The following is a 20,695-nucleotide window of genomic DNA, read 5'->3' as shown; positions in this document are numbered from 1 at the left end:
GCAGTGGGTCAGCGTTGGGTCTGACACAACGATCATGAACTGCAAACGCCATTCATGCCTACGAGATGAAATAAGCCCTTTCAAGCTGGCAGTGCTGCACTCCGGTCCCACAAAGGACTATTTTCCTCCGGGGAAAAAAAGTCTCATTCAAAGTGGCAGACAACTGTCACAGAGTTGGTTGTTGCATCCTGGCCCGGAGCAGAGACAGTTGGCACTGAAAATCAGCATCTGGTATCAGAGAAAATGAAGTGCAGCAGCATTTATTCTTAAATTATCTAGCAAAGAGACTGTGGAAAACCTCCGAGCTGTGTAGGTAAAACTGTTTAAGTGGTCGGTTGCATAACATTTTGTTAGGTACGTACAATAAACCAGTAGTTGCAACCAAAACATCTTTTATAAAGCCTAAAAAATATTCCTGGATAATTCTGTTATGAAATGTGCCATTGCTTTTGCATGCAGTGCTGAACTCTGCTTCTGGCAAACAATCCAACCTCGGTCCCTGCCAGCAACATCACCTCTTATATTTCTGACAATAATACATAATACAATGTCCTAGAGCATTCATCTTCTAATATATCAACAACTTCACTTTTCAGACAAATTTGCAAACATCCCTGACTCTTACAAATGGCGTGCAGGCTGGAAACGGCATCGCACATCGTGTAAGTGCTGGGAATCAGAGTCTACCACAGGTTCTTCGTGTCTCACGGGCATCGTTCACATCCAAACACATTCCTGTCACTTACACATTTTCCTTCTTTGTGTGTTTAATTAAATTAGTAGTTTTGGTTTGACTTTCCTAATGCCTTACCTTGTCGTTTGTGCTCTGATTTCTGCAAATAAAATTTCAGGGCACGACCAGCTGGGTGAGGAAGCCGATTAGAAGGAGTGTCCATTTTCCTGTTGTTTCCTGTTGTCATCTAGTTGTAGATGTCCCTGCCAATTGCCGGGGGGATGGACTAGATGCCCTTTAAAGGTCCCTTCCATCCCAAAGCGTTTTATGATTCTATGATTCCCTCTGAACTGAGCCAATACGTCAAAACAGGTTTCTGTTACAAAACCATATGAAAATAATCGAATAATGTTTTTCTTTGTCTGAACCCCAGGCTTTACCTGGACAATGAAATGGCAAGATTTCTGGACCCAATTAGTACAGTTTAGCAGCAAATGGTGGTTTAAAGTAAGATGTTATGAATTGCCTGCGGTGCTGCGGGTCCTTCTGGGTTGTGCTCTCTCCACCTCAGCCCAATGCAGCGCAGAGCTGCAGTTTTCCAGCCAAGAGCTTAGCATCTCTGCCAGCATCGAGGCAGGTCGTGCATTGCAGCACCTGCTCCCCAGGCCATCCGATGGCTCAGCTAGTGGTGGTTTTGTTCACATTAAGGATCAGTAACTTCCACATTTCATCCCTCACCTTCAGGGCTACCGGCGTCGTTGCAAGTGTGTACAGGGCACGGTAGATCCCATGAACGGTCTTCAAAAGCCATGATCTGCAGAGCGTTTGACCCAGGGCTTTAGGAGATCTGCAGAAAAGGGAAGCGAACCCGCAGGTAGCGCTGCACTGGGGAGTGTCAGAAAGACCCTAAGCTTTTCAGAGCTACCAGCAGCGTTTCAGCTGCTTTCTTCCAGCCCAAGCCTGGCTGATAAAGCTGCAGTCCGACTGCATGGTTCCCCACCCAAGGTGGATGCTCATGGTCCTCACGTCCTGCTCTCAGAGCTGTTCCCTGGACAAAGGTCCTTCCTCCCAGAGCCGAGTCCAACACGCAATATGATTAAAGCCTCTACTGCCCATATTACCTTTTAATATATTTCCAAAACCAAAATGCACCTTATTCACCCTTCTGGACCCACATCTTTTGTTTGCATCTCTCACCCTTTGCACAGGCCTGGGATCAGTGACTCAGCACAGCAACATTTGGCCTCAAACAATCCTGCCCATAATAAAAACAACAGTGAAAAGAGCCAAACCCAAAACCCCTGCTCTCAGATAGTCCCTTTCCCTGGTATAACTCCAAAATCATTGGAGAGGCGGGTTTTGCCTATAGTCCCAGGCAAGTGCGACTTTCCTGAGGAATTTGGAGCCTGCCTTTGTAAAAAAATTGCTCCAGTTGGTAAGTCGAAAGGCCGACAGCACACGCTACTTCGCTGGCCAGGTTCCAGGACAATAACCTTGTCAATGCACAACCAGCAAACGAATAAAAGGTGTGGGTGTGTATAAACAAAAGCAAGTCCCTGCTGACTTGTATGATGAAATGTTGACCAAAGGGTGGCTGCTCTCTGATTATCACCCGAGTAACAGATCAGGGACCGGGGCAGATGGTTCACAAGAAGGCAACGGTGCTTCCTACAAAACGTAGGCGCCCTGATCACCTTCAAATTCAAAATCAGCTGAGAGGTTTTGGGTTCACCATTGAAACATCAAAAAGCACAGACCTTTTGCCAAGTGTGTGCTTATGTTCTGCCTGCTGTAACAAAGACTAATAAAGCACTTTAGCTCCGCTCTCAGCTAAACATATGGAGGTTTTTGCTCATATTCTCCTTGGGATTTGAAGAGATTTGAGCAAGCTGAAGGAAAAAAATATGAAGAACACTATTAGCTGTTGAATTCACATTGCAAATCATGAAAAGCCTTCCTGCATGGCATAGAGAAAGTGGAAGGTTCATAAGGTGTTTAACGAGGTGCCAGTGGAAGACTTTCAGGAACAGCCTAGAACAGGTTTGCAATCCACATGAGAAGATATGTACAAGTGTATTTTTGCAGTTTCTGGGAAAGGCAGCGAGTGGGATTACCTGCAGGTAAGTCCATCGTGAGGAGAAGGAGATGTTACATGGAGTACTACAAGTATTAATTTCTAAAAAACAATACTTGGGCAATACCTACTCAGAGAAGACCTGCTTTAAAAAGTTGTGGTGGTGAGGTGATGGGTTAACTGAAAGCTGCCTCCAGAAATTAATGAAGCAAGGAGAGAGTCCAGGCTGAGCTGGTGGGAAGGATCCTGAACCGATAAATACTGCCCTGCTACAGGGGAGCCTGGCACAGCTGCAGCTCCAGCAACTGCGGGAGCTGGAAAACCACTGCCATCCCAGCGCCGCACGCACAGGGAGAGTTTTCCCTTTATGCTACTCATCAGCAGCTTTCTGAATCCTGAAAACAGGTTTTAATATCTGAAAATAGGGTTTAATATCTGAAAACAGGTTTTAATACCTGAAAACCTTTTAGCTTCAAGCAGAGCAGGCACGAGCTGGTGCCAAGTACTCTTTGCAATCTCAGCCTCAACGTGCTGCTTATGTTTATGTCACTGCAAAGCTGAGAGCGAGCAAGAGCGCTGTGCTCTGAGCAGAGACGGGAGTCAGGGGTTCCCCTTCCCTACAAGGACCAGATACTCCTTCTTGCATGCGTGAGGCCAATAATTTTCTGCAGCATACGCTGGGAAAGGGGATGCAGCTGTCCGAAGGGGGAATGCCTCTCGTTCAGCCCCTCAGCATGACGGGGCGTGGAGGCTGGGAACTGAGGCTCCTCTGGATGTTTCTATGCTAGAGAGCAGCTGGAGAAGGATTTCTGGAGCTCTGGATGAGACCCTAGGTGCCAGCTTCCCGCTGAAGCCTTATTAGAAGTCCCAGTTCAGGTCTGGCCTTCAGGAACGCCCCTCTCCTGGCATTATTCGCTGGCAACCCTTCCAGCACCAACAGGACATGTTGCTGTAATTTAAATAAATTAAATCGTGCCAAACCTACTAAATGTGGCTGGTCAAGTTGTAATATATAGGGCAGTCACCATTAAGTAAAATGTATTAAAAATGCAGATAAGCCTCCAAATAGTTGCAGAGCGCAAGACCACCTTGCTAAAATTGTGTTGAATATATTTTGTTGCTTTCTTGCTATGAGAGATCGCATGAAGCCAAGGAGGGTCCTGGAAACGGAAGGATTGCAGGACTGGTAAACCCGGCAAAGTAGCTACCCTTGCATTTAAGCCTGTAAACCCTGATATAGCAGCATGTCCATTTCAGAGATTATTTCAAAACAAAAAAGGGGGGAGGGGGGAAGTTTCAAGTACCACTTTGCTGCATTTCATTTGATGTCGAATTGGTTGTTTAGTTTTTGCCTGCAAGAGACTCCACCTCCTTTCAAAGTCGCCTTAAATCCTGTAGAGAATTTATCCCAGTACGGCTCCTGCCTCGCACTTAACAGTTACACAGGCAAAGAAAACCAAACGTCCTCAGTCCCACTGCAGAGGATTCAGATACCTGGTGCCTTGGAAAACCGCTGCGCTAAAAAAGAAGGATTTTTGCTTGGATTGAAGTGTTTTCTGGCTTGATACTTCCATTTGTATTTTCTTGGCCCTAAAAATAATTTAAAGTAAGACATCGCCTGTCACTGACCTGGAAAACACCTTCCCTCCCCCCTTTTTTTTTTTCTTCCTTTTTTCTTTCTTTTTTAGAGGAAAAAGAAACTCAAGGAGGAGAGTTGTTCTTCAGTTTTCGCTCTTCAAGCGTAGGTTAAAATGCCAGGCAAGGAGGAGGCCCTCCGTATCGCTCATCTCTGCCTGGAACTGCATTACATCACTTGGAAAACAGGACGAGAGGACATGAGACATCTCATCCCGATGTCTTTTTAACGGCACTCAGTCATATGCATGGAGATTCATAACACCAGCATCTACTGCAGGAAAACGAGCAGATGCCAGAAGATTTTATTTTACACTTAGCCGAAGAAAAAACCATGAGCACATTTTCCATTTTAAATGCTAGCAACATTTCGCAGGCTGACTCCCTCGAGGACAGTGGCAATTGGACGGCAGTAAGCCAGTTTACCCAGCCAGGATGGCAAATTGCTTTGTGGGCTATCACCTATTCCTTCATCGTTATCACGTCCATCGTTGGCAACGTCACCGTCATCTGGATTATTCTTGCGCACAGAAGAATGAGGACTGCTACCAATTACTTTATCGTTAATTTGGCTCTTTCGGATTTGCTGATGTCTGCTTTCAATACCATCTTCAATTTTATTTACGCCAGTCACAACGTCTGGTATTTTGGCGAGGAATTCTGCAGATTTCAGAACTGGTTCCCCATCACCGCGATGTTTGCGAGCATTTACTCCATGACAGCCGTGGCTGCAGAGAGGTAAGAGGAGAATGGAGAAGACAAGGTCTGAAAAATTTACTGTAAGTTATAAAAAATTATTGCAATACTTTGTGCAATTAGCCCCCACCTACCGTGTCAGGTGCCTTATCAGCAAGGTGGGAGGAGTGCCAGGCAAATAAGACTATGGGGTTAGATGCTAGTTACGCCATGAAAGGAAGGCTCTTCTGTCTTATCCCTGGTCTGAATCACACCCGAACGTGTACCGAGTGGAAGTGGCTGGTATTTGATTGTTCCCATGTTACTGATCATAAATTGTTTCCCAGTCATCCTGCAAATGCTTTTTTTTCAAACCACAAGAAGCGCCTTTCATTTGGACAGAGCTGGAGTGATACGAATATGCTGCAGGATGCTGAAAGTATCAGCATCCACAATCCTGCCTGTGAGTCCACCAAACCACCAGAAATAATGGGAATTGGATCAGAAATGGCAGGGTCTGCTCCAATAGTTCACAAGAATGGCTTATTCCAAGAGGGAGGAAAGTAATTACAGTGATTTTGTTTGACTTCTGAGGTAATTTGGTATTTTCATAATACTCTCTTACATCTGCCAAGTCTCTTTTACTCGAGCTTAAATTTGTGGAGTCTGAATGTGTTTACAGCTCATTGTTAAGTAGCATGACGCTGTTTTTTTTTTTACTAGAAAGTGGCCAAAAGTCCATGGGAATTTCCTCTCTTAACGGCAATGGCATGTAAAAGAAGTACAGGAGGTTAAGCTCCCTTCTAGGCTCTCTGCCCTCCTTCCCTCCATCCTTCCTGTCTTCCCTCTGTTTCTTCCACTCTCTGCCTGGCACTGAGAACATCTGTATCTTCCATCCTATGTCCCTGCCGCGACCCTACAGTGAAGGTCTTCCCCTGGGCAGCCGGACCCGGCGTCCAGAAATACCTGGCGGTCCTTTATCAAGCCCTCCTGTTGACTTGGCAATTTCCTTCAGGTTTCCTCCATTCCTTATCAAGCATGTATATCCACGAAGGGCCCTTCCAGCTCCCTCGGGAGCGGAGCCAGCGTCCCTCTGGAGCCATCCGAAAAGTATTGCTCCCTGAGTCATCAGGGTCGCTTTCGTAACTCCCGCCCCTGCTCGCAGCAGCTCGGTTCACCCCGGCACACCCAGCCTCAGGAAGCAATCAATACACAAATCAAACCGGATAAACAAACTAGCAGGAGAAAGAAGGCTTTGCCCCGTGTGTGCGTGTAACGCCCACTGAAACCCACACCGGAGCTGGGGATACGGCCCAGATTGACACACAGCTCCCACAGTACAGGGCAGCGGCCCCTGCAGTCACTGGAAGGACCACTAATAAGCACAGGGACGAGTGATGTGTTTATCAGCCTGCAGTTGTCCAGACGAAAGCAAATCCCTATTTAGAAGCAATGGTAGCTCAGTTTTAGACTCGAATACTCTTTTGCTGTTCCTGGCTTTAAATCAAGGGTTGTTGGTAACTGCTATTTTATACAGGTGGCCTGCCAAAGAATATTATTTTTTAAATTAAAAAAAAAAAAAATCCATTTCAGCCTGTCCTCATGTCTCCCTACTGTTATTCCTTGGGGACTTTTGGTGAAAGTACCTATCCAGTCAAAACCTCTTTAGTCACATGGCAGGGATCAGAAAGAGAACTTGGCATCTCACCGCAAACCATATTTAGCTATTCTTCGCCTAGCCTTAAAATAGATCCTGACACTGTCTCCTGGAAACTCGTGGCTTCCATTTATTGTTATGAGAACTTGCGTCCACTTGGGCTCCGTTGTTTAACTTCGATAAAACAATGTCTTTTGAAGTGGTTTATTGTAAGGAAGAAGGCTGAGAAGTGACAGCTCTGTAAGTCATCTTTGCTGTGGAAAAGGCCCTGGCTGTATTGCTCACCGTTGGGTTTAGGACCACTCCGTTTCCCCATTTCAAGCTGCTCTGTGTACCGGAGCAGCTGTTTCCACTGCACGCTTTCCGCAGCACTCCAGGCAGAAACGTAGTATATCAGATCAAGTTTCACACTCCAGATAGCAAAACCTCCTAGGCCCTCTTCGGAAAGCATGCAAGAGTGTCCAAAATTCAGCTTGTTTTGTCTGCGCGGGATGAGGACCGGAGGAAGGGTGCGGGGAGCGTGGTCCCAGCATCCTGGGACGTCACAGGGAGTGGGGCACGGAGAGGGAGTACAGGGAGCATGAGCAGCAGCCGGGCAAAGGCAGCCCTGCCACGCAGCAAGAGCAGCCAGGAGACCTCAGCAGATTCCGTAAATCTCCCAACTTGCAGGAGCTTGCCTAAAAGCACGGCTTGCCTCAGGGGTGCACCCCTGGCTGAGCGGGAAAGCCTCCACCCAGCAGCCCTGTAATACTTTCACTATCTGCAACACAGGCTGCTGTGTCAGGCTGCTGTGGCAGCACAGTGGGTGGCATCATTTATACCCAGGACTTGCAGTTCACCGAGAGCCACAGATTGTGGATTTGGGCACTTCTGTGGGCGAATATTCTGGAGAATATTTGCCACTTGATTCCTCTGTGATCACATTCAAGCATTGCATAATACTGCCTACAACAAGCCATAGAAAAGCAAGGTGACATGAAAATTTTATAGCTAAATAAGGCTCTGCTGCTGTGCAGCTCTGACTTACTTACTGTGCTGTCTGTCCGTGCAGCCACCCTCTGTCCTGCAGCAGCAGCAGCTGGGCAGAGCTCCCGCTCAACAGCCTGGCCAAAAGACAGCACAGAGTTTGTCAAGATTTTCGCTATGAAAACCAGGAGGCAACTGGCATTTTCCACTCTATTTTGCCTTTGTAACAACCATGACAAAGAGTACAGAAAGCATGACAAGAAATGCATAATTGATTATGTACTCATTACGATACCATGCATTTCTACACGGGGAACTTAAAACCAGAGAGCGCCCCAGGCTTGCAAGTAATCTAATAGTCAGATGTGCCATGAGGGCTCCGAGCAGGTGTGGGACGAAAGGGTCAGCCTTCCCCTTCCACCGCAAGCACGAGTGCTGAAGCATTTCCAGGCAGAGGTGGATGGCACATGAGTTTTCCACGGCTAAAAATCAGCGGGGAAACATTCAGGGTAAAGGATACTCAAGAACCCAGTCTGCTGTTGTGATAATATGGGGAGTCAGAGGAGATTGACATAATTAGAGTGTTTGGGGTGTTTTTTTGGTAGAGGAAGGAGAAAAAGGCATGGTATTAAACAGTGCGTAACTCCAAACTAACACAAACAGTTCACAGCATGAAATTTCAGACCAAACATAAAATACTTGAAAAATTATTTTGAAAAAAAGCAAAATTCAAAAAGTAAGGGGAATACTTGCGAGACCGTATGCAGAAGGCATAGATGGCTGCTTCCTCCTCACACCAGAAGCATCCATCCACCTGGGTTTAACATATTCTGCCCTAAGACTTGCAACCATTCTCTTGAGAAAGGATTTAGCTCCTTCTAATTATTTATAGCCTGAAACCTATCAAAAAGTCTCTTTAAATAAAGCCCACTATACCGTCCTGGGGAGTTTTTACACTTGCTATATTTGTTGTATAGTTCACCAATGCAACTGTAAAAGCATTACCTGTTTTTCTTGCAGGTACGTGGCAATAATTCATCCCTTCAAGCCCAGGCTCTCTGCTGGAAGCACCAGAATCATCATAGGGGTAATCTGGCTGGTGGCATTTGGGCTCGCCTTCCCACAGTGCTTCTACGCCGAGATCATGACGGACAACGGAACGACAAAATGCATCGTCGTCTGGCCTGACGACATCGGATCCAAGCACCAGCTCACGTAAGAGAAACGAGAAAACTCCCAATTCGTGCAAAAGTTGACTAGGAAATCCATTTCATCTCCAAACTGTTGGCTACAGGCAGTACTGGGAGAGAGGGCGGGGGGAACCACGCAGCAGGGGAATACGGGTCTGGGGCAGCCCATCTAAGCTCAGTTTAAGCCAGCTGTGGAAAAAGCTGCCGGATGATCATGGCTCAGGGTAAAGAAGAGTGATGCGCCGTCCCCCCCTGCTTTGAAAAGTGGTTATAAGATCTAGAAACCGTAGACACAGGGCTCAGTGGATTTAAGAGAGACCAGCACGAAAAGTCTCCAAACAAGCAAGAAATCTTGGTTCCAAAGATTTTGGATTTTCTCCTTCCATCAGGCAGGAAGAAACCGAGTATCTTTAATGTCGAGAAGCCACATAATTAGCTAAAATTTATGCTGCTCTTTGGGGGGGGGGGGGGGGGGGAGGGGGAGAGGAGCATGTTTCAAACATCCTAAGGTTTTATAAACTGACTTATCTGGGCACACATCTGTGCTGCCAAAAGCTCCTAACCCTCACAGCAATTTCCTCCTGCTTTAAAGCAAGATTGTTCAGACAGATGAAACAAGCCATACCCTGCATTTAGGGGATCTGCTGCGATTAATCACCATTCAAAGCACATTAGAAGTTTGAGAAATTTATCAAGCAAGACATATTTATACAAAGTAGTAATGGAAGAACTGCAGAAAAGGAACAAATTGATTAACAAAATGGAAACAATTTTTCAAACCAAAACCAAGTGCTAAACTCCCCACGGCCATTCTTCGCTGTGAACACTTTCGCCCAGCTACGTGCACCAGGGACGTTTCTCCCTTCTCAGTCTTCATCTCTGGCAGACAGCTGGATGCCTCCTGCGGTTAGTTATTACCAAACTAACCGGTTTTCACACTAATATGTGCCAAGTACCAGGAGCTTCATCTAAGTTTGGCTGAGCTGCAGCATGTTCAGCCAGTGGTGGTCAGTTGTTCCCTGTCTCCAAAGACAGAGAAAAGCAAGAGTAAAATCAGGCTCACATCATGTTGGGTGATGTTCCTCCCAGGGCTCTTTGGCTGGTACCCCATGGCACGTGCTGGGGAAAGCAGTATGCCAGCCTCCTGTCTATTGAGAAGGAGGGATAGTAGATAATCAGTTACATATAAAGTCACTGATGACTATTTCATTCAGATGAAAAGCATGAGGTTTATTTCTCCCACATTCACTGTTTGGGAAGGATTGAAACAAGAGTTTCCCAGCATGACAGCGAAATCTCTGCAGGCTGGAAAGGTTGGTCCTGAACGCAGCAGAAAACGGGGCAGGTTCCTTCTGGAATCCTCAGCTGAAGAGCAGCAGCTCCCAAACACAGAACAAATCACTTCATTCACCGGCTCGCTCTCCCTGAACAGTCTCCAATTTGCAGGTTTTGGTAGCCCTCCTAGAAAGGAAGTTGGAAGCAGCGCTCCCCAGAAATCATCCTGAGTGATGGATCTGTCGGGACAAATGCCTGCAGTACAGACCAGGGAGAAAAAGCCACGTGCAGCCATTCATGTGCTAGTCCAAATACCGTGGAAAAGAAATACTAAGAAACTCAAAGAAAAAACAAAGAAATGGAGAACCAGGTTCCTCTGTTGACTGAGGGTCCTCCAAATCCTTCTTAGTCAATTAAAACCAGCTTTCAAGATTTCTAGACTTCAGAACAAAGGGAAATACTTCTCTGCAGGAAAAATGGCTATAATTATGATGGAAACAAGTCCAAAAAAACCAAAAAAACCCAAACAATGCACTACTGTGACTGCCAGTCAATGCCTGGGAAATCTTTGATATGGAGGGACTAAATTTGTACAAGTTTAACCAAAATAAAGAACCTTAAACACAGAGGATTTTTTTTTTTTTTTCTGGTGACAGGTTAACTTTGCAGCAAAGTAGCAAAACTACAAGAATAAAAGTTTCTTTTTGCCATGTGCTCAAGCTTAGGCTCCTGTCCTCTCCTCCTCCTCCCAGGATGGGAACTCTAAAAGGGCTTTGCATTTCTGCTGCGCTCCACACACGGTCTTAGACCTTCAGAAGAGGTACTGCTCCGAGGAGACTTGGGAAGGGTGGAAAACAGGCAGTGATAAACTTGCCACATTGCACAAATATAATATTTTTCAATACGCAGCCACCGTTCTGATACTTGCAACCACCCCAAGGAGCAAACACCATCGAGTGCCCCAGCACCAATTTCAACAGCGCTCTGCAAAGCAGTTGACCCCGCTCGCTAACGCGGCGAGTAACTCCAGAGCGTTGTCGTACTGAGAAAGACCATTTGCACCCAGCCTTTTGTGGTCGTTGCCAGCAGCGCGTGCCAGAGCCCTCCTGCCTAATCCTAGTTTTTATACTGTTTATGCTAAGTTGACAGCTGCTCTAACTGAGTGAGCAGGTTGTTCCCTCCCCATAAATGGTGGTTGCTTAAAATAATCAAACCCCAGCGTGAAGGAACCAGCAGAAGCTTGTGGGGTAACATGGAAAGCTAGGAAGGGCCGAGAGAAAATACGGCCGAAGGAGATGCCAGCGCTTTCAGCTAGAGCACTAACCGAGCAGCCTGTTGGCGATACATAATTGTGCGTGCACTCACAAATAAAAACAGCCAGTGACACCAATACAGCAATGACTGCCACTCACTTTCTGCATGCTATAAGCAGGCAATATTTCTTCCTCGCTATCCGCGGCGTCTTCCCTGCCAAGTTTGTGCACCCTGCTAGCAGCCAGCTACGTTTTGAAGTCCCTGATCCAGGTTTTTTCATTGTTGCTGAATTAAGCTGTTGACACTATTACATTCATCAAGTTACTCCGCAGTTTTTGAAATATTCCTTTCCTATATCTCTGATTTAAAGGTTCATATTTTCACAGCCACAAGTCTTAGACATCTCTCTTTCCTGACTGCAGTGGGATAGCAAAGTTCAGGACAGATGGCCATGGACTGTAACCCTCTGATAAAAGATAAATGATACTACTCCATCTCGAAAGAGCAGTGAATCCAGTCTGAGGACTAATCCTCACAACACAAGAGATGAGCTTTTGTAGTTTACAGAAGTCCCTGTAATGATGTTTGTAGGCAAAATTTCTGCTTCTTTATGCTTTGAGGTTGAAGTTAATGGGAGCCAAACATACATGTCCAAAAGACAATTTTTGAAAGAGCCCTTCAAGAGACATACTGACTATGAAAACGTGCCTGTTCTTCTTTTTCAGGTATCACATTGCAGTGATCGTGTTGATTTATTTACTGCCTTTAATGGTGATGTTTGTTGCATACAGCATTATAGGAATTACTCTGTGGAGCAGTGCGGTTCCAGGCAATCACCTTAACAGAGTCCGCTACGAACACCAAATTAATGCCAAAAAAAAGGTCAGAAATGAAACTTAAAAATAATTACCCTCAGCACACCAGCCCTGCTGGCTCCAGTTCCAAAAGGGAGCTTGCATTTGATACAAAATCTTGTGGGACTGGGCATGAAAGGTTGACAAAATATTTTGGGCCGGGGGTAAAGGGCATCACCCAGCAAGTATGAAAAAAAGTGGTGATCTACATGCACCAGCCAGCCTCCAAGGAAGAAAGGCTCATGTCGGTAGGCAGTGGGCCAGTTCACAGCAGTCCTTAGAGAGCAAAGCCCGGTGTCCAGTGAATCTGCACATCGCAGGATAAACCAGGCCCAGGAATGACACACTGGTTTTGTTTTTCTAGTTTGTGAAGACCATGGTGGTAGTCGTGATCATTTTTGCTGTCTGCTGGCTGCCCTATCACATGTACTTCATCCTGGGGAGCTTCAAGGAAGACATCTACCAGCAGAAGTACATTCAGCAGGTGTATCTCGCAATCTTTCTCCTTGCCATGAGTTCGACGATGTACAACCCCATCATATACTGCTGTCTTAACCAACGGTGAGTAGCGTGCGCGTGTGTGCGCAGAGAAAATGAAAGTATCAATCTGAAAAAGCACAAATCTCTGGAGGTGAGAACAACTGTGATTTTCAACTGCAGCCCATAGGCCGCATAGACAAGCTAATTTATACTCTGCTAATAATGCGAGATTAGCCGCACTGTGGGAATGAGATCTTAATTCAACCCTTAAGATTTTCTGCCTCTGAATAAAGCACAGGCAGCAGTTGTATGATCAGCGCAGCCACATCTGCACCAGTTTCCACACGCAGATTACCTTATTTCCAAGGAAGGAGGGAGGACTCTCTAATCCCTGCAATGCATCTGCTGACCTAATGCCGGGCTGGCTTAACCACCCGCTCCTCCTGTGCCACCACCCCGCAGTGCAGCCCTGAGCCCCCCCCACAGGCATAGGGCTCATCCCCATGGGGAGTAGGAGCAGCCCACGGGTGACTCCCGTCCAGGCACACCGCCACGAGCGAGCAGCTGGGAGAGCACAACCCCATCGTGCCAAGAGATGTCTCTCTTGCTCTGTGCCGAGAACGGGCTGCTCTCGGGACGCTGGTGTGGCAGGACGTCAGGCTTGGGGAGCTGCTCTGGCTGCCCTGCGGGTCTCCATGCCAATTCCTGCCTGCACATCCCGCTGCCAGACCTCTCCCTAGCCCATATCTCTCTTCACCCCGGCTGCACACGCAGTGAGCTTTAAGGGTAAGAAATAGTTACCGGTACACCTCCTCCAGCACCTCCAGTGCAGTTTCACTGGGACTCCATCAGCAAAATGCCTAACTCCAGAGTGATGCTAGGAGGCTCACTCCTTCAGAGCGTTTCAAACAGCGTCCTGCCCGTAAGCTCGCCAAAGAAGGCGGTTTTGCAGCCCATTTAGCCAATCTGCATTTAACGTAAACCACCCAGACACATCCTCCTCCTCTCTCAGAAAGCAGACAGCTACCTCATTTAATTATTCATGGTTTTTAGAAAAGTTTCCAGTGGGCAAATACACGCATTTTCCTCAGACGCGCTGCTTCTCACAAATGGTGTTATCAGCATGGTCAGCACCATCTACTGAGCACATCTAACACCCTGCCATTTGACTGATCTTACATATTTACTTAAAATATAAGGAAATCTGATCATGAACTTGTATTGCTCTGTTTTATACATTTAGCTCTTCACCTCACTCCTTTGATTTCAATAGAAACTTTTTATTTCCATGGTCATTCAGATGTAAAACCAAGTCATGCATTTGTTCTTTCTCTGTGCTGTGAAAAAGATCATTTCACCATTTAATTTCTTTTCTTACATTTACAGGTTTCGTTCTGGCTTCAAATTAGCCTTCCGGTGGTGTCCGTGCATAAAAGCAACTGAGAAAGACAAACTTAAACTTACGTCCCCATCTCTTTACCAGACAACCCACAGGAAGTCAAGAACAAGTTTCAACACAGAAACCCAATTGAACCCACCCTCACCCAGCTAACGCTTTGATTTTCTCCTCCCGGTTCTGGCTCTATCCTAATACACCATTTCAAGGCAACAGATTTGTAGAAGCTTGAGGCAGGTCTTTTTTTCTGGAGCTACTGTTTCCTATGGGACTTTTTCAGATGCCATCAGCATTGAAAGCAGTCTGCTGATAATACTTATATCCATGTAGGTCCAAATATCAGCCAGCTATGGATGCAAGTTCAGCTCTCCCTTACTCCAACAACTGCGATACAGAACAGAGAGATTTTGCCCATGACGTCAAAAAAGCAGCGAAGCAGACCTGAGGCAGTGCCAATCAGTAGAATATCAATTATGCTCTTCCAGATAGTGATCTCCTGCTTTCTGTTCCACCAAGACACTTAAATCTGGAAAACAGGTGATGGAGCAGAAAGGCCGGGGCACGTCTGGCCCAGTTTGGATGGACCCTCGGGGCTGCATGGCAGCTAAGTCCCATGGCTCAGCAGCCCCAAGGCCGACAAGACTGTGGAGCAAAGCTTGTTTACGACAAAGGCAAATACTAGTGCATCCAGACTGAAAAGCCTGCCCTGAAAATTTTCTGAATTCTGGGACTTTCATGCCTGCAATTTCACCGGCACCATCTCTCATCAGTTAAAAGCAAGAAACAGTTCTTTAAGATGTCGTCATTGCATGGATTTCTATAACCTTGTAGCAAAATACAGTATCATTTTCCTATTAAACTGTGCCCAAGTGATTCCTCCAACTTCACATAGTTAATTGCAGTGCCTAATTTGGAGAGTGAGGCTCTCTGAAGAGTTGGGAGCCAGGTGTGGGATGCTCACCGGCTTGGTCAGGGCTCATAGATCCAATCTGAATCCACCTCCTAACTGCAGTCCGACCCATTGCTGTCTTTTCCCAGATAGTCCCTTCATCTTCCCTTTCCAGACTTACCCCATTTTTATCATCACTGTTCTTCTCTTCTCAGGTACAAAAATAAAGGCTGAAATACGTCATCTTCAAAGCCTAAGTCATTATGTGCAGGCACGCAAAACAGCAGAAGCTGAAATATAAACATTATGTATCAAGTAATACAGTATGTAATACTGGTGTGAGAAGTAGCACCTCACAATCACCTTCACCTTTCATGACAGGTTTGTATATAATATCACAGAGCCATACCTTAGTGTACAAAAAGCTCCTACAATGTCGACAAGATCCAGTTATTTGAAATACTCCTCTTTGCTCTGTGAAAGCAAAACTACAAAGTGTTGCCAGGCTTGACCTCTGCAGTAAATTCAGAGAAAAGATTCATGGCTTGAACTGAAACAGTACTCAGGGATATGATTTTCCCAAGCCTGTTTCAATACAGGAACCAGCAGATACATCTTCCTTCTCCACTTAATTTTTTTCACCTCCCTGGCTGCTGTGGGGAATAGTTATGTTACACAGAGGCCCAACAAACTTGTCTTGCTAATGGGACAACAGAGCACAGGGCTGTATACCCTTCTTAAAAAGTTTGTTATTTTAAATCATTCCAGCAGGTAGTTTCTAGTCTAGATATTATCTGTTTATCTGTCCAGCCCCCTTAACTAGCCAGCTTGCTCTTCCCAAGACCACGCAGCTGGGGTGCGTGCAGGGCAGAGGGAGAGCAGTAAGAGGCATTTACAGACAGCCACCACCAAGTCTTTCTTCTGAAGGGATTCAAAACAATTTGGGAGGGACACTCTGCAAGGCACACATCTCTGGGATCAGACTAGAGGCTGCAAAGACCCTCGCTCCGAGGAACTGAAGGACACCTACACACAGAGTTCGCTATTTCATATACACAAGCTGTACCTCTCCCATGCCCAGCTGATGTGATTGTAAGGCCTTTAAACCCTGCATCTTTCTAACATGGATCTTTTTAGACCAAACAGGCCTATCTTGAGCATCCCATCTTCCGTCACACCTTAAGAGCCAGCCAGAGCCTATTCCAGACGCCCAAGTGTCACACGTGCTGGCACTGTCTCCCCTGTGCAGTCCCTGACAGGCACCGATGTTTTCTGACAGCTCACAGCATATCTCTCTCTCTCTCTTGTTCGGGTGCAGAAAGCAGAGGATGATTTCTTCAGGTTGCTAGCGAAACTCCCCGTGCCCTGAAGGACTCATACTGCAGATCCTGAGATGTTTCTCCACTAGAAACAGCAACAGTTAAGAAAGCAGAGACGCTCTGAGCCCTCGTTAGACACTGGAAGAAAAGGCACGCCAAGGCAGACTACATTATTTCCTGTGATATATGAGGTAACAGGAACACCATGCTCCATAGTAAATACGTGCAATTCTTCATATAAATATAGACATGATTAAATACCACACAGCAGTAGAACACCTCCAGGTCAGCAATAAATCCCTCCTCTGCACAGTTAGTCATGCTCTAAGCAGCAGTGGAGTCCCTGCAGTCAGTAAAGAAAAACATTTGAAGATTCTCATTTTTATGGCAAAGGAACGAACAAAAAGCACAGAACGGGGTTCAGAAGTTCAGAAACACTTTATTTTGCCTTCTGCTATTTTCTTAAGAAAACAAAACAAAACAAAGTCTGCTTGTTTTAAAACCCATTCAAAAGGCTTCTGAGAGAACCCCCAGAGGAGTAAGAAGCGGATAACATTACAACAGTGGTATGCAAATGGTCTTTTCCCCAGGAAATATAAGATTTTTGTGTTCATATTGCAGTAATTACAGCTTAACAATTAAGAGGACTGTGATTTTATTCACCAAGCCTAGACGCTTTAAGTAAGACATCTCAGTCATTGCTTGGATAACATCGGAGACATTTCTTCGGACAGTTACAGCTTGCGATTCACTTGGAATGGTTTCCTAGGGGTAAGAAGTAGTCTGGAAACGGAAATCCCACCAGCTCTCCCTTTGGAAAAGAACTGCCGCGTCTTATCCAGTACATCACCTATGGTCCACAGTAGGAAAAGTTGCGCTGTTAGAAACACAAACTCACTCCCTATTTGTTATGAGCTGGATCCAATAAACAAAACGACCTATGCCAGCATCTCCAAAATTCACAGTCACCCTGAGACCAAGTTTAACTTCCACTTCTCATTCATCCTCTGTCCTGCACTGAGCCTAGCCCTCAGATGCTGAAGAGCTCCGAACCCAGGTCCCCAGGCACGGCTCACACCACCCCTACAGCACTGCCGACAGCAGGCACGAGATTTACAAATCTTCACGCAATTAAAATGCAATGTGTCCCCTGTGCCCAAAACCTTTCTCACTTTCTTCTGTCTCCTGTTTGGGGTCATAGCTGCACATTAAGCGTGTCAGAGTCTATTCAAGCTGTAACCTAAGATGGGCTATTGGAGAAGCACAACTTTAGGGTACGCAAAAGGGGCTTTCGTATACAACTCCAACACAGGACGTGCAAACCAGCGGTGTATGAGCACCTGACACTGTGATTCTGCAAACGTTAACCCTATGCACACAGGGAGGTTACGGGCCCTGACGTGCATCAGACTTCTGTGAGGACACAGCAACTGTAACGTATCCATCACTGTGTATCTGGCAAAGCCTAATATAATCACACTGGCTTTGATGCAGTGGGCTGAGGTTCTCCTGCACTGCAGATCCCCCTGCATGAGACAGGGCATGAGATGCACCCGGACAAACTACGCGCGCCCTAAGATTTGGGTGTTGTCAGCTCCGTGGCTCTGCTGAACTACAGTAGGAAACATGAGGCATGGGGACCTGGGTGAAATCCACCCTGTTTGAATCTGACCCCGAATGTCCGGGAATAAAAACACACACACAAAACGCAGGCACCACTGGGATTAGGTTGCAGCTCTCCCTACACAATAGCTCTTCCCAAAGCACTAAGCCACCAGCCAACAGCACCTCTTCCAGAAAGAACCACTAAACACCAGTTAACGCACATCAAAAAAGTTTAATATTTTCACAAGTATCACGTAACACTAGTATCGGAGTTACTAGTGTGCAAAGTAAAAAGACTCTCTACCTTTGCAAAACCAGTTAGGCATGCAATTTTTCAGGTAGACACACACTTAAAGCTGCAATGACTGTTTGTGACTCACATGTTACTTTACAACATTCACTCACAGTGCACCATAATGCATATTGAAATGTTATCGATAGGTAGGGCAATCCAAATCTTTGGGGAGTGGAACGAGGACAAAGAGGAGTAGCCTGCAGATGTCCATCTACTTTCTGCAGGAAAAGGCAGCAGGGAAAACCATGCAGACATCTCAAATGCATTTTTGGTAGAAGAGTGGGAATTAAGGACTAACTGTGTGGTCTCCCTCTTTGCAGAAAGTGGCGTGACTTGCAAATATTATTCAATGTTCGCCTTCCTAACTGCGTCTCAATTTAAGTAATGCAACTGGTATGCAAATATAATAATGGCATTGACTCGACAGAGGACAGGATACACCAAGTGTACATGATCTTTGCTGTTGCTTTAGTCCTTGGAATAAGCTGGGTCCGATTTTGGCTTTGTGGTTTGTTTTGTTTATGCACCCAGGTCCTCAAAAGCAAGATCAAAAGCAAACCCTCATATTCCTTTCTGATCACTAACTTCAGCTGAGTGTTTGTGTTTTGAGTGGCTGCTTAACAGTATTAAAGATTAAAGCTTTGTGTGGAAGCAAATACCTATTTAAGGCAAGAGACGGAGGTATACGCATCCGAGTGACACTGCCTAGCTGTGGATTCGGTAGAAGGGCAGCTGCAGTGCCCTGATCTAGACTAACAAGAAGAGATAGAAAATATTTTTAATAAGAACTCTTAAACAGAAGAATACAGCACAGCCTGCGTAGGGACCATAAATCTACCGATTTCCCAGGTTTGGAGATTTGGATTACCCCAATCACCAACCACTTTGCTTTACTCTTTAGGGATTTCTTGCCGAAATGTGACAGATTTCGCCCAGTAACACAACACTATTCACAGAAGCAATGGGAAATACCAGTGGAACCAGATCTGTGGGACAAGGGCGTTTACTTTTACCATGACAAAACAGGCATCAAGGAAGCAAGTAAGTCGCATCGTCAAGTCCCACTACAGAGTTACGTGCGTGCACAGTGCTGACACACCATAATGTTTTCACAATCGCTTTATACGAAACAACAGCAGGTAGATACGCAGGAGGGAACTGTTGCTTGCCCTTCACTAAAAGCATCAACACCCAGGTCTGGTGGTCAGTGTGCTGGCGGTGCGCTTAACAGGGATGCTGCAAAGAACACATTTGGTACGATGCAACAGTAGCTCTCAATGCACATCACTTGGGGGCAATTTCGTCTCAGACAACAACTGATTTTTGACAGCTGCAGAAATTATAGACTGATTCTTCCATGACCTACAGATGGGGAAGGTACCAACAAGGTGAATAAGAAACATGCAGATTGGGGTCCAGAAACAGGAGATATTATTAACAGCACACATTCTATCTCGTATCCTATTTTTTTATGTCATTAGTTGTATTTTTTTTCCCCGATAAAGCAGTGAGTTCTGGGTTTTTACCAGTTCTGACTATGCAGTCGCTGCTTTATGAGAAAGTGCTCACAAGACAGAATCGGGGCCGGGATTGTGGAGTTCAGTTCTGCTCGGCATCGCGAAGCCTGCATCCCACCGCTGTGATGAGCGCTGCCCCTTTCCCGCTGCCGTCCTCTGACAGCAGGAAGGTCACGTCGCAGTTGGGTGCCAGGTCTTTGACTGTTTGGTGCATGATCCTCGAAAAGCTGCAAAAGGAAAAAATGGCAGTGGGTGAGGGAGGTCCCGCAGCATCTACAGAGCATAGCGCTGCCACAGGCCTTTGCAGTGCTCCCCCTTTCACCTGGGAAAGAACTAAAATGCTGGAAACTAGGGTGGATTTGAAGATTGGGAGCAGTGAGAGTTAAAGGAAAAAAGCACTTCCATCCCACCCCTGCCTCTCTGTCTGCGTGGGGTTAACCTGGATTGCTAGTACCACAGCAACGGCGAGAGAAGAGACCATGTACAGTCGTCTCCTTCCCACCCATCTCCCGCCATGCACACCAGAGATGGGCACGAGTCCTCTCCTCCTCCTGCTGCCAGCTCTTTTAGACTCCTGCCCTTGCCTGCCATTGCTCCGCAGCAGCCCATCTCCTCTGCACACTGAACAGAAATATCCTCCAAAGAGGCACCAGGCATTTTAGCACTGCTCTGCCATTGCCTTTGGATAGCCAAGAGATCCTTCCCTTGCTGTGTGGCTTCCAACTTGTCCAGCAAGCTGCATCCCTTCAGTTTGCCACCGCCCCAAGAATCCTTCACAAGTCCTTCTTGATCCTCTCGTTGCCCTTTAGAAAGCCCTGACCACCCCTGATTAAGATTCTTTTTCCTGGCTCTTATCCTAGCAAGTAAGAGAGACCAGTTTGATATGTCAAGAGAAACGATGTACAAGCAATGCACTACAGATCGCAGGCAAACAAATGCTA

General features: G+C 46.2%; 2 protein-coding genes across 2 annotated transcripts in view; one reads left to right on the top strand and one right to left on the bottom strand.

Annotated features, from left to right (window-relative positions):
• Window positions 1-4,716: 4,716 nt before the first annotated feature.
• Window positions 4,717-14,285, top strand: TACR2 (tachykinin receptor 2; the record flags this gene model as incomplete). Its single annotated transcript, XM_082308796.1, has 5 exons — window positions 4,717-5,120; window positions 8,701-8,895; window positions 12,125-12,281; window positions 12,618-12,814; window positions 14,120-14,285. 5 exons carry the CDS (start codon window positions 4,717-4,719, stop codon window positions 14,283-14,285), a joined length of 1,119 nt encoding a protein of 372 aa, XP_082164922.1.
• Window positions 14,286-16,844: 2,559 nt separating this feature from the next.
• HK1 (hexokinase 1) overlaps window positions 16,845-20,695 on the bottom strand; it is a 39,670-nt gene continuing 35,819 nt past the window's right edge. The window contains exon 18 of the mRNA XM_082310898.1: window positions 16,845-19,981. Within this exon, the coding sequence (XP_082167024.1) occupies window positions 19,837-19,981 (145 nt within the window). The 3' untranslated portion in view covers window positions 16,845-19,836. The remainder of the gene's footprint in view (window positions 19,982-20,695) is intronic.

Source organism: Platalea leucorodia, assembly GCF_965183815.1.
Source record: "Platalea leucorodia genome assembly, chromosome: 4".
Lineage (NCBI taxonomy): Eukaryota > Metazoa > Chordata > Aves > Pelecaniformes > Threskiornithidae > Platalea > Platalea leucorodia.
This window is presented reverse-complemented; position numbering and strand designations above follow the sequence as displayed.